This window comes from Phycodurus eques, chromosome 5 (genome assembly GCF_024500275.1).
Source record: "Phycodurus eques isolate BA_2022a chromosome 5, UOR_Pequ_1.1, whole genome shotgun sequence".
Classification (NCBI taxonomy): Eukaryota; Metazoa; Chordata; class Actinopteri; order Syngnathiformes; family Syngnathidae; genus Phycodurus; species Phycodurus eques.
In genome coordinates, this window is record NC_084529.1 from 26,687,174 (window position 1) to 26,700,045 (window position 12,872).

Here is a 12,872-nt window from a genome sequence, read left to right on the forward strand (position 1 = left end):
TTGCCTCTGCCTTCCACCTAACATCACAAACCCGAGCGTGACCAACTGCAGTGGGCTACACAATATGAAATGAAACAACAACAATACAGATTCAAGATGCTGCTGTTAAGCTATACCGGGGGTGGGCAAAGTATGGCCCCCGGGCCACATACAGCCTGCCTCGTTCTTTAATCCAATATTGCGCCGTGCGACTGACTGGCAACCAGTTCAGGATGTATCCCAGCCTTTCGCCCGAAGTCAGCCGGGAGAGGCTCCACCGCCCCTAGCCAGGATAAGCGGTGTTGAAAATGGATGAATGGATTTTACATATTTAGATTTTTAAAAAAAAAGTTGTGTTACTTTTTTAAATTAATTTTTTCCCTCTTTTAGCTGGCGTTAAAAAAAAAAAAAAAAATCAGATATGGCCCTTAGGTCCAAAAGTTTGCCTTACACCAAGCCAACATACTCGGTATGTAGCGAGGTGGTGGACTGCGTATTTAGTTCCATCCTTGTCTCACAAATTTGGCTCATATCTGTCAGTATACTAGATCGTCAAACGCAGACCATTTAATCTACCTTGGGAATTTACTGCAGCAGGTTATAGTCTACCAAGACTAGGACTGGGCTAATTGATTGTGTCTGCGTAGGGCACTGTATCCCAGGAGTCTGATAGGGACAGTAAGTGGCCAAACTCTACCTGATCTTCGAGTTGCCGGATACGGAACTGCGACTTCTCCTCGTGTCGGTTCGCCTCCTTCAACTTCTGTTTGAGTTCCGCCATGGTGGAGGTTTTCATTGAGAGTTCCTTCTCCAGCTCCTTCATCTTGTTTTCAAACATTCTGCAGGCGCGAGAGGAAAAAAAATTAATAAAAAAAACAGTTGGCATCAATTTCTGAAGTTGGTGAGTCAGCCTTCTTACCGAGTCACCACAGACGCTTTGGAGGACTTGCCTTGAGTTACTTCCACGGCAGGTCTCGACAGCGCTTCCCAGAGTCTTTGCTTGGTTTCCTCCAGCTCGGCCTCCAGCTTCTCACAGGTCAGCTCCACGCTGGTCTTGGACACTCGCAGCCTCTCTGCGGCCTCAGCTTCCTGATAACCGACATTTGACAATCGATTATGGATCTAAAAGGAACGAGTCATTGACATGTCACCCTTCCCCCACCCCGAGAGAAAAAGATAAATGTCTATATTATTAGTTCAAACCTTGTGTGTGTATCACCTTTGAAAACTCAAAATAGCAATTTATTCATTAGCTTGGGATTGTAGCAGAGAAAAAGCATACATATGTGGCGAAGGCTCTGTAACTTCTGCAAACAAACGAGCCTCAACTTAGCTTCTCCTCGACAAAAAGACCTTAGAATGGTCGAAAATGTATCATTCGATACTGCCTTGGCACCAATTACTACTTTTATATTAGCCAGCGCTTTGGTGGCATCTTAGGTTTCACAGAAAGAGCACAAAATAGGCTGATAGCCACAAACAGAGGAGTTTTTCATTGAATAGCTGAGTTTGGGTTCCACGGGGAAAAAACAAAAAACGCAATTAGGTGAATGTGCAAATGGTGTACTGTAAATATAAGTTCACTGTATATTCATCAGCATCATGCTGGTCTTCATCATTACCCTTTTGACTTGCTTTCTTAGACGTTCATTCTCCATCACTATCTTCTCCAGTCCTCTGCATTTAGATTCCAATTTGCGAATCTCGGCTCCATGTTCACTTTTCAATCTGTCATATTCCGCCTAGAAGACAAAAGACGATTGGTCAAGTCTGCTTTGGTAAAAATGTGCATGCCATGTGCGGAAAACAACCTGTAGCTTTTTGTGGTTTTGTTCCAAGGTCTTGTCCTGACTTTGAGTTGTCGAGGTTTTCTTTAGCGCCTCGTTCTCCTTTTGTACCCTCTCCACCACCTTCTTCATCAAGTGGATGGTCTTCTCAAGTTCGGCCACTGTTTTCCCGCTGTAGCTAATCTGTTGAGGATCCCATAACATATGATTGTCTGGTTTTATAAAAAGGAGACAAGTTTGTGAATTTCTGAGACGTCACACTTTGGTAATGGCAAGCCTCTTCTGCAAATCGGCATGTTCCTTTTTCAGGACCCTGAACATCTCCTCCTGGTCTGCAACTTTACTCTAGAAAAACAAAGTAATCACCCACTAATCTAGATTGACAAACTGTGACCAGGTACTTCTCAGTGCCAGCAACCACGTTGAAAGTGGTGCGTACCTTTAGCCTTGGCAGGTCAGTGTTGGTCTGCGCCAGTTTGAGACGGAGCTCCAGATTCTCTGAGGCCAGTTTGAGGTTTTCCTTTTGGAGATCCAGGTCTCTTGGCAACGCCGTATCTTTCTCTGACGTCTAAAGTAAGGCAAAGATGAGAAGCATTGTATAAAGACTAAAATTTAAAAAGCTATGTGTGGAACGTCTACCTACACACTACTACAGAAAAGTAAAGCGGCGAAGGGGACCACTCACAAATCTTATATACTACAAAACTATTACAGCACTGAGGGACTACAGGGGCCTGGAGTACCTTCAGATATATTTGTGATTGGCTTTCTGGATTTTCCACATCATCGTCCATTTGTTTCCTGATAGCGCTGTCAAGGTTTTGACTCGGTTTCTCGTATTTGGTCACATGTGGAATATCCTTCGTTGCCTCCCTTGTCGACATTTCATCTTGTTCGGTCCCCTCAGGCTTTTCTGCACCGGATTCCATCGAGTCCTTATCACTATCTCCACTAGCTAATTCATCATCTTTATTTACGTGATTTTGTGTTTCAACTCCTTCTGCGGTGGACACCGATACAAATCCTCCCGACCCAGGCTTCGCAACTTCTGAAACATCTGGGACATCCTCAGATTTCGCTTCGCTTCCCTTTGCTTCCAGCTCATCCTTGCCCCCTATGTCGGTTTTGTCTGCAGTCTTGTTTTTGGCCTCCTCCGGGCTTGTACTCTCTTCTTCAGCGCCGGTTTGAGACTCAGACATTTCAGGGATGTTTGTGTTGACTTCAGTGCCCACGGAGCAACACCGTGGTTCATCCGAATGGTGCGCTGCACTCACTTCCGATGTGCCGTTAACAACGTCAAAAGTCGTCCCTTTAAAAGCCTGCAAGTTTTTCCCCTTTGCATGCAATGGATAAAGACAATGAAAGAAAGCAGGGCTATATCATAAACAGAGGAGGATGTATGTAAAGAAGTCCCATTTGGGAACATTTAGAAATCTGGAATGTGTTTTCATAATAACACTCACAGACAGTCTTAAGGGAGATGTCTGGTTCTCCAAGGCTTGCAGTCTTTCCTCCAGGTAGCGGTTCCTCCGAGTCAGATCTTCCACAGCGGCGTCACGACTTAGTGCCTGTTGCTGCCTAGAAGGAACCCCGAAATACAAACGCTTTAGGTCAGTACAGTGGTACCTTGACTTAAGAGTGCCCCAATTTCAGAGTTCTTCGAGTCACAAGCCCTTGCTTGGTCGCTTTTTTTTCTTATTTTTTTGCGTTGTGTTGCAAGCCAAGATCTGAGTTCTGAATGGGGTTCAGATATCCAAATGCTCGAATGAAGTGTGGGGGTGGGTGGGGTGTTAATGGAGCAATTACGGTTCTGTAATGCGTTTGCATGTGGGAAAAGACAGCAACAGTTGCCGATGGACCTTCAGCCTTTTTTGAACTGGGCAACCAGTCAAACACACAAATACATGGGGCCACAACTCTTGCCCAGATGCTCACATGCAGAAACCAGGTAACTGAATTCCAGCTCCTGGTGTCACTTACTAGGTCACGCCCAATAAAGGCACATATCCAACACACAAATACTACACTTTATACGATACAATTTATTATGTTTTCATACAATACAGTGCCGTAATACTTAAATAAAAACTTGCAACCCAAAAATTGTGTTTTTCTTTTTTTTGGGTGCCAGAGATTAAGATTAATGGCATTTCAATTAATTTCAATGGGAAAAGTGATGTGACATACAGGTAAAATGAGTTATAAGCATGGTCACGGAACAAATTGAACTTGTAAGTCAAGGTACCGCAATACATCTAATTATACGGCATACTTACTTTATGGCGATCAGTTGAGCCTCCAGCTCTGCGTTCTTTTTTGTCAGCGCTTCGATGTCCTTGTCCAGCTCATCTCGTCTCGCTCCCGCCACCTGGTCAGCGGTCACTCCTCGAGCCTTTGTTTTCCTCTGCAGTGCATTCCGCTCGCGTTCCAGTCTGTATCAACGTCGTCAAAAACAGAACGGAAACACCTGTAATCTATGACCGCTGGAGCTTCCTGTAGCTATAACGATCAAAGGTTCTTATGGCCATTTGTCATAGTTTGAGGACCTGTGAACGTTTTGCAAATCAGGCATGCAAACCAGTCAATTCATTTGCTGGTTCTGTAGAACCACCGCCTTGTTGAGTTCAAATCTTGACATAGACTTATGGTTTAGGAGTACGGTTTCTGGTTCCCTCAAAATGTGGTATTCTGTTTGACTTTACAGGTTCTTGTTGCCCATTGTGTCTGTCGCGAGCGTGAGGTCCCCAGAACATGTAAAGCAGGTTGATGACACAGCATGAAGGAACTGCACTATATCTGCAATGTGGTTGGTTGCGGTAGAGAGAAGACTAAAGCTGCCCAAAAAACAATGATGTCATAACAGAAAATGTGACAGATATAATATCATTACAATGTAATTAATTACACAATGTTAAACAGTAGAGTATGTGGCCAGCTGTATGCTGGAGCTTTCAAGACTCAAACTACAGGGTCTTCCAATTTGGTACCATTTTAGACGATTGTTCCAGGTCCAAACACATTGTCCTTTCAAAGTTCCTAGGTTCAGGACTGTTGTTTCCACAGGAGAATCGCACAAAGCTAATCTGAATGTTTCTCATTCCTGGGGACCCCGGTTTCAAAAGTGACTTGGTAAACATCAGCGCATCACATGAGAAATAAGATTTTTGTTATTATTTTGGCCACACTGACCTGGCATAGAGCTCTTTTAAAGTGCAGAGCTGTTTAGACAGAGAGTCATTTTCTTGTTCCTTGTCCTTCAGAGCAGTCTTTGCCTTCTCCAGCTTGGACTGCCACTTTTTACCCTCCTCCCACAGCAGTATTTCCTCTTTGCTCTGTCGAATATGCATGTAAAATGGCATAAAGCTCAGAATAAATGGAAATTTACTAGGGATGTCCCGATCAAATTTTTTTTCGCACCAGAGTCCAAGTCTTTGATTTTAAGTCTCTACAGATACAGAGTCCTGAACCGATACATTTAATTACCACAAATCAACTTTTAATATTTAAAAGAACAACCAAAAAGTAAGTTAGTAATGAGTAAAATAATAATATTAAGGAATATAAATTTAAAAAAAAAACATATATATATATATATATATATATATATATATTTAGCAAAGAGTCAAAAATCATTTGGGTAATCCTAATCGATTTAAAACAGGAACATTTCAGTCTGATTTCATGTCAGACAGTTAATTCCCCGAAAAGTTAGTGTTTCATATAAAACGAAGGTATTACTCTTCCATTTGGCGAGAGCTTTGTACCTTTGGATATCTTTTTCACCCAATTTCTATCAGCTGAAAATCACGTGATTGACCCTGATTTTTGATCACATGATCGGATCAGGACATCCCTAAACATTAGAGATGTACATATTGTAAAGGTTGACGGTTGTACAAACCTTTCCGTGATTGATTCTCTTGATTTCAGTACTCTTCTCCAAGTCTGACTCCAACTTCCTGATTTTCTTCTGCAGATTTTCAACAGTTGGCCCCTTCCCGTCGAGCACGGATTGACTCTAAATCGACAAACATTTCCGTATGGAATAACACTGCAAATGTGTTTCCATCCTAGATTGTTTTTAACCTGAATGCAGCTGCTGAGCCTCTTGACTTGCTTCTGGAGCTCCTGAATTTCCTGTTCTCCAGCTTCCTTCTTGGCCTGAAGGCTCTTCTGATGGTTCTGGCTCTTCTGGAGCTCTCGGTTCAGTCCGTCCACCTCCTTTCTGAGAACGTTCTCGCTTCTTTTGGCCGACTCCTTCGCAGCTTGTAGCTCATTGCTGAGCTCTTGCACCTGAGCCTTTGTGGAGAGCATTGTTGTTTTTGGCAGCCGTTTTAGTTTGAGTCTTTTGTACGAAAATACTTATAAGTCCGAGTCACAGTTTAGTAATTTCAATATGTCATAGTTCAGTTCCATTTTAATTGATGAAAATTTTACAAGATTGTAGTATAGGTTTAGTCAAATATTTTAGAATCAATAATAATAATTTATATTTAATAATTCTTATGCGGCATGGTGGACGACTGGTTAGAGCGTCTGCCTCACAGTTCTGAGGAGCGGGGTTCAATCCCCGGCTCCTCCTGTGTGGAGTTTGCATGTTCTCCCCATGCTTGCGTGGGTTTTCTCTGGGCACTCCGGTTTCTTCCCACATCCCAAAAACATGCATGGTAGGTTAATTGACAACTCTAAATTGCCCGTCGGTGTGAATGTGGGTGCGAATGGTTGTTTGTTTGTATGTGCCCTGCGATTGGCTGGCAACCAGTTCAGGGTGTACCCCGCCTCCTGCCCGATGATAGCTGGGATAGGCTCCAGCACGCCCGCGACACTAGTGAGGAGCAGCAGCTCAGAAAATGGATGGATTGATGGATAATACTTCATAATTTCACCATCACATTGTTGTCTTGAAAAAAAGGGGCGTCAACTATATCCTTTCACCATTGTTGAAGAAAACAACACTGGTGGAGAGAATGTGAGGTTGTTTTACCAACCGATCACGATCTACATCAGTCATTGGATCTGTGGAGCCCACCTTCAGGTCTTTCGTGTGCTTGTCGACCACCTTCTGTACATTGAGCCTCTCCTCGGTCTGTGCGGCGTTGGCCAAGACTTGCTGCTCGGCAGCAGACGTCATCTGGGTCCGCAGTTCTAAAAGAACTTTGCTGAGAGCCTGCGTAAACAAGCACCATGAGAGCAAGCTTCTAATCCAATGTCACCCCCCCCCCCCCAAAAATAAATAAATAAATAAATGAATAAATAAAAAATCACAACCTTTATCTGTTTCTCTTTGTGGACAAGCTGTAGTCTGAGGCGTTCCACCAAGTTCTTCATGGTGTTGCTGGGGGATAGAATGTTGGCTTCCTTTTGGTTCTCCAGCTCATTCTGGAGGGAATCCATCTCCTTCTTCAGCTCTGTTATTTCTCTCCTCTGGTCTTTGGTCTCCATGGCCAGATCTCCCACCTCTGCGACGTGAGACTCCTTCAGCCTGTGCCAAATCCACAATGTTGGCATGTTGGTTTCAAATTGTCAGCTGTCACAATTAGTGCGGCTTTTATGTCTTACTGGTTTTGAACATATGTATCACCTTTTGTTTTCTATGGCTTAACATGGTGGATAAATATTTGTGGCCACAAAAGGCCACATTTATTCTTAAAACTCACAGATGGGCCAGGTCACTCAAAGAGGAGGTAAAAGCAATATATATATATATATATATATATATATATATATATGCAATATGGACATTTTATTTAAGTTAAAAAATACTTTGTTTATTTGGCAGCAAAATATATATATATATATATATATATATATATATATGCAATATGGACATTTTATTTAAGTTAAAAAATACTTTGTTTATTTGGCACACCAAAAATGTTAATTAGTTAATGTGACCTGCTGTTTGTTTAATCCCTGGGGGAAAAAAGTCTTAAAATGTTTACACAATTGTTACTGTGAATATTGAAAAATCAGAAATATGAAAACTATTGAGTTAAATATTTTCAAAGTAAGTATGTCGCTATTTCTGTCCCTTTGTAGTCCCTTGTATGACTGTCTGGTCAATACATTTAATATAGAGTGTAAATAAAAAAAAATTGAAAAATATATAATAAAAAAAAGAAAAACCCATCCAGCGTTTTTTTTTTTTTTTTTTTAAATGTCTTTGCTCAGTAGGGGGTAAGGTATATTTTTACAAAAGGAAAATTGGGTGAATCATTGATTACAGTGCTGAACATTTATGCTCCTCCTAATTCTGAGTTGAATTTAAATAAACAGATGTTTGATTTGATTATATCACACCCAGGAATTATATGTGTGTAGGTGGGGGGTGGGTTATCTTAACTCATTCACTGCCATTGACAGCTGTTGAATTCAAATACAGTATCCATGTTCACATGGAGGACTGGCAGTGAATGAGTAAATGGGCCTCGCTAATGTGATATATGTGAATATTGGCACTTATTCCATAGTTCTGTACTTCAGCGCTGCAAACTTGGACAGGACTTGCAACAAAACAGGAGAGTTGATCAATTTCACCAAATGTAGTAAAAAAAAAAAAAACAGCATAATGAATGCAACAAGTCATAATAATATAATTATTATTACAGGACTCTCAATAATCTAAAAGCTTACAGGGTGGGATGAAAAAGTGGAATGTTTACCCCTGGTTTAATTGGCATGGAGCCTAGAGTTTTTGGTTACTTATCAAGCGCCAATGATGAGCCTTTGTGGATAGATTATTCGTGCTTGTGGAACTAACAGATTAACATGGGTGCCCATGACAAAAGCAAACTTGTGTGAGACCAGATACAAAAAGAAATGGCTAGGTGTCAACCAATAGAAATGGTCCCTAAGTTCTGGAAACCCCACATCACCTGGATAACTCGTCAACGTGTTTCTTGCCCTGCGTTTCCATGGTCAACTTCACTTGCTCCAACTCCACGGCGGCCACCTTCAGCTTTTTGGTGATAGATGTGAGCGACACATCCTGTTCGACCACGGTTTGCTCCAACTCGGCCATGCGGTCCAAATGTTTGGAGGTAGGCACGACGATGCTGGGCTTCTTCAGCATCTCCTGGCAGGCAGGACGGCCACAAGGAACATTTGAGGACCAATGGAGGGCTTGACCAATTTTGTTACAGTGAACCCTCGACCCTTCGTGGTAGATGACACACCTACTCACCAATTTTTCTGAAGAACAACTATTTGCTCAAAAATGCATCTACTTGCACCTACTGTATAGGCTCCAGGTCACCTTACCCTTATGAGGATAAGGAGTACAGAAAATATTTATTTTTATTTTATTTATTTTAGTAATCTGCTGCATATTTGCGCTTTATTATTCCCAAATTCATATTTGAATTTGTTCCTGTGGAACCTATCGCCGGCTATTTACTGAAAAACTCACCAAAGCCACAGCAAATAGGAAAGTAGTAATTGGTGTCAAGAAAGTATTTTGAAGTGCTACATCTCTACTAATAGAGGAGATAAATATGTCGGGGATAAGCTAACTTTAGCCTGGGTTGTTCAGTGAAGTTATGGAGAGTCTTCGCCGCATGTACGCACACATTTTTTTTTTTTTTTTTAATCCAGCGAATAGTGAGGGTTCACCATATTCATAGGTATCTTATCAGTACCGCTGCCTGCTGTTTGAGCCGGTCTAGGCTAGTGTCATCGTTGGAATCCAGCTTGTGATAAAGTGACCTCAGCTCTTCGTCGTGCCTTTTAATCATCTGCTCTTGATCCTGAGAATAGTAGCAAGGTTAATTAGAAGAACTGAACCCCAACAAGTTTCTTTCACCATACCTTTACGGCTTGTGCCAGCTGGTTCTGGTACTTCTTGAGTACCTCATCTTTCTTGTCGAGTCGCCCTTGGAGATCTTTGATGGTCTTGTGCGCCAGTTTAAGGGCTTCTACATCGCGCTCGGAAGCGTCCGTCAGTAGTCGCCCCCCACTGGCGCTAACGGTCGGGAGGCGGAGACGCAGCTCGTTGATGACTTTGTCCCTGGACGCCACGTTTTGTTGGGACTTTCTCAGGGCCGCTTCTTTCTCCTTCAGTTTCTAAATGATGGAAGCGATGCCCATCATTTGTTGTGTGATTGAAGACCGACACAAAATTGAGGAAAACGATACCTCATCCAGACGTTTGCAAGCGGCCTGCGAGTTCGAGATGGAGTCAACTTGCTCACTGATTTTTCTCAAGGCAAAATCAAGTTGTTGATTGAGAGGTAGATTTTTGTCCGGGAGGTAGCTGGCGGCATCGTCTACCTGAAATCATCAAATCTTAGCTTATTATAGGGCTGGACAAAAATGGCCGTAAAATAAAATCTCAGATTTTTACCACAAAAACACAATTTATGATTTTAAATGTTGAACAGTTTCATATTGGAGAATGAGTGTCAAAATGCACGGCTTGGCTGGTGCATACACGGTGTATAAAATGCTATAAAATGGCTACTCCTTAAGAAAAGGCACAATGTGTATTATGGTTTATTGAAACAAAATAGGGATCTGCAGACTCAGCGAATCTACAGGATTAAGTATGCAAGACATCCACCGTTATGTAGATCAATTTGTGCATGGCACAAGAAATCTATGGAGACAGGGACAGTTTTGGCTCAAGGTCGCCACAAGTACTTCCCGGACCCACAGTCGCCATAGCGGCCGGGTTAGATTTTTGTAAACACTATCTGCCAATCAATACAACGGTATGCTCCCCAAGTAAAATGAAACGGTTCAAGTTTTAGCGAACAAAAACCACCGCTGTCAGCAGTGATGGATGCACTTTAACTACTGAAGCCACGCATGCATGCACACGCACACACCCACACAATATCAGCCTTACAAATCTCAATTGACAAAATCTTTTGAGCTTCTAGCTTATTTCTGAAAAAGTCAGCAGAAAACAAACCTTTCCGGTGGCTCCCAGAAACTCCCTTTGTTGGTTCTCGTGCTGGTCCAGCTGACGTTCCAGCTCCAATTCTCGCTGGTCCCACCCAAGTTGGCGCTCTTCTTGAATCTTGTACCCCCCCCAAAAACAAATTTGGTGCAAATGTGATTAAGAGTGACACACTTTTCACTTTCACTGTCATGCTCACCATATTTTGTTGCACAATTTCCTCGCCGAGTGAGTGGATGTTTCTCTCCTGCTCCTCCAGCAAGTTTTTTAGGTACCGGATCTCCTCCTTCTGCACCGCCACCTCCCTGCTTTTCCTCAGCTCCTGCAGATAGGCTTCTTCCATCTTCTTATGCCACTCGCGTATCTGTTTTGGTGACATTATGTGATCAGTAGAATGCAAATTGATCTTCTGCTAAGCTACACACCTGAAACATGGCCAATCACAGTGCAAAACAGAACATAGGATCAATATGTAATTCATGTTAACATATATTTAGATAATAGGTAATTCTGGTTAAAAATGCATATGTATTATCTGTAAAATAATGTTGTGGGGGTAATTTTATGACAACTTTTTTTTTTTTTTTTTTTGCTTTGCCAGAAAATACTGTTGATTTATTCTTTTAACTACAATGGACTAGTTATAGTGGTTAACTTTAGAGTCAGGAGATCCAGGTTTGAATCTCCGTTGAAACACCTCTGCGGGTTTTCTCTGGGTACTCGGGCTTCCGAAAACATGCATGTTAGTTGGGTTAATTGAAGACTCTAAATTATCCGTAGGTGTGAGTGTGAGTGTGAATGCTTGCTTGTCTTTATGTGCTCTGTGACCAATCCTGGTTGTACTACCTTTCCCCCAAAGTCAACTTAGATAGACTATCTTACCTGCCACCCTAAAGAGGACAAGCGCTATACAAAATGGAAGGAAACAGTGTTGGTCCTTAATATTGGTGGTTGACTTTTTTTTTTTTTTTACTCTGTGATCTGTATGCCACGTGAGCTTAGCATTTTGATTTGATTTCCTTGTGCCACTTTGATACAGTCACGTTTACACACGGGATAAGTCTGGGAGGATAACCAACCTTCTGGGCCCCTTTGGCATCCTTCAGCGTGGTGCAGAGCTCCTCCAGGCCTCTGAGCTTGAACTCCAGCTCCTCCGCCCGACCCTCCACCCTCCTGCGCTCTTCGTCCGCCTCCCTCCTCTCCTGGTACGCCTTTGCCCTCTCCTCCTGGAGGCCCACCAGGGTGGACGAGAACTTCTCCTGCTTATATAGCGGCAGCGCGCCAGCATACTGCCGGCGCAACGACTGTACCGTCTGCCGCAGGTGCCGGCAACGGTTGCCACCCTCCTGCCTGGCCAGGAACAGTGCCCGCTCCCCGGCGTCCAGACGCTGCTCGACACGCTGCGAGAGTGCTTCCAGCTGGCGTACACGGGCAGTGGAAGTGGCGAGCTTGGCCAAGGCATCTGACTCGCTGAGTTGCAGAGCCAAGATGTGCTGGTGGAGCTTGGCGACCAGGGCCTTCTCGTCCGATTGAGACTGATGACAAGAAACGTGACATTGGACAACAACAAAAGGATTAACTGGGTTTGTGTTTGGATTTTTCTAAAAGAACAGTTGTTAAAGAAGTTAGCATGAAGTAGGAATGGGTCATTAATCAAGTTTAATTTGGCTCCCTTAGTAGGACTGGATAAGCTAGTTTACAAAAGCAGACTCAGTGTTGCCCAATTTTGTAATTTTGTACCTATATTTATCTACTTCTCTGACGCTTCTAACAACTACACCACCCTTTTTTAAATACACCGGCTGCCCTCGTCTACGAAATTACAAACACCCGGTCTACCCCCCTTCCTCACAGAGTTACGCCAAGCGCAGAGCTGGAATTGCGTTAGTCACGAAAATAGAGCCCATAGTGTCCATTTTATGTTTTAAAAGCAGGGATTTATCGAAGTCTTGGAAACGTTTGACCCAACGTATGTGCTGCTGAGCAACAAATATTTTGCTGAGGTCACCTTGGCTCACCCGTACAACTCTACATGAGAAAAGAACAAGCTTGTTTGTACAGTGGGTACGGAAAGTATTCAAACCCCCTTAAAATTTTCAGTCTTTGTTATATTGCAGCCATTTGCTAAAATCATTTAAGTTCTGTCCCCCCCCCCCTCATTAATGTACGCACAGCACTCCATATTGACAGACAAAAACAGAATTGTT

General features: G+C 42.8%; 2 protein-coding genes across 3 annotated transcripts in view; one reads left to right on the forward strand and one right to left on the reverse strand.

The window, feature by feature from the left end:
* Nucleotides 1-11,836, forward strand: part of LOC133402320 (centrosomal protein of 290 kDa-like) — a 53,270-nt gene extending 41,434 nt beyond the window's left edge. The window contains exon 33 of one of the 2 annotated variants that reach the window (XM_061675875.1): nt 11,705-11,836. In XM_061675875.1, the coding sequence (XP_061531859.1) occupies nt 11,705-11,739 (35 nt within the window). In that variant the 3' untranslated portion in view covers nt 11,740-11,836. The remainder of the gene's footprint in view (nt 1-11,704) is intronic. The other variant, XM_061675876.1, reaches the window with a different exon arrangement.
* Nucleotides 1-12,872, reverse strand: part of LOC133402318 (centrosomal protein of 290 kDa-like) — a 39,587-nt gene that overhangs the window by 2,968 nt on the left and 23,747 nt on the right. The window contains 21 exon segments of the mRNA XM_061675873.1: nt 677-818; nt 899-1,068; nt 1,602-1,721; nt 1,791-1,949; nt 2,028-2,111; nt 2,206-2,334; nt 2,510-3,100; nt 3,230-3,344; nt 4,043-4,198; nt 4,956-5,098; nt 5,668-5,784; nt 5,853-6,065; nt 6,796-6,933; nt 7,035-7,248; nt 8,642-8,841; nt 9,404-9,511; nt 9,573-9,827; nt 9,900-10,034; nt 10,678-10,785; nt 10,865-11,029; nt 11,745-12,200. Of these exon segments, the coding sequence (XP_061531857.1) occupies nt 677-818; nt 899-1,068; nt 1,602-1,721; nt 1,791-1,949; nt 2,028-2,111; nt 2,206-2,334; nt 2,510-3,100; nt 3,230-3,344; nt 4,043-4,198; nt 4,956-5,098; nt 5,668-5,784; nt 5,853-6,065; nt 6,796-6,933; nt 7,035-7,248; nt 8,642-8,841; nt 9,404-9,511; nt 9,573-9,827; nt 9,900-10,034; nt 10,678-10,785; nt 10,865-11,029; nt 11,745-12,200 (3,918 nt within the window).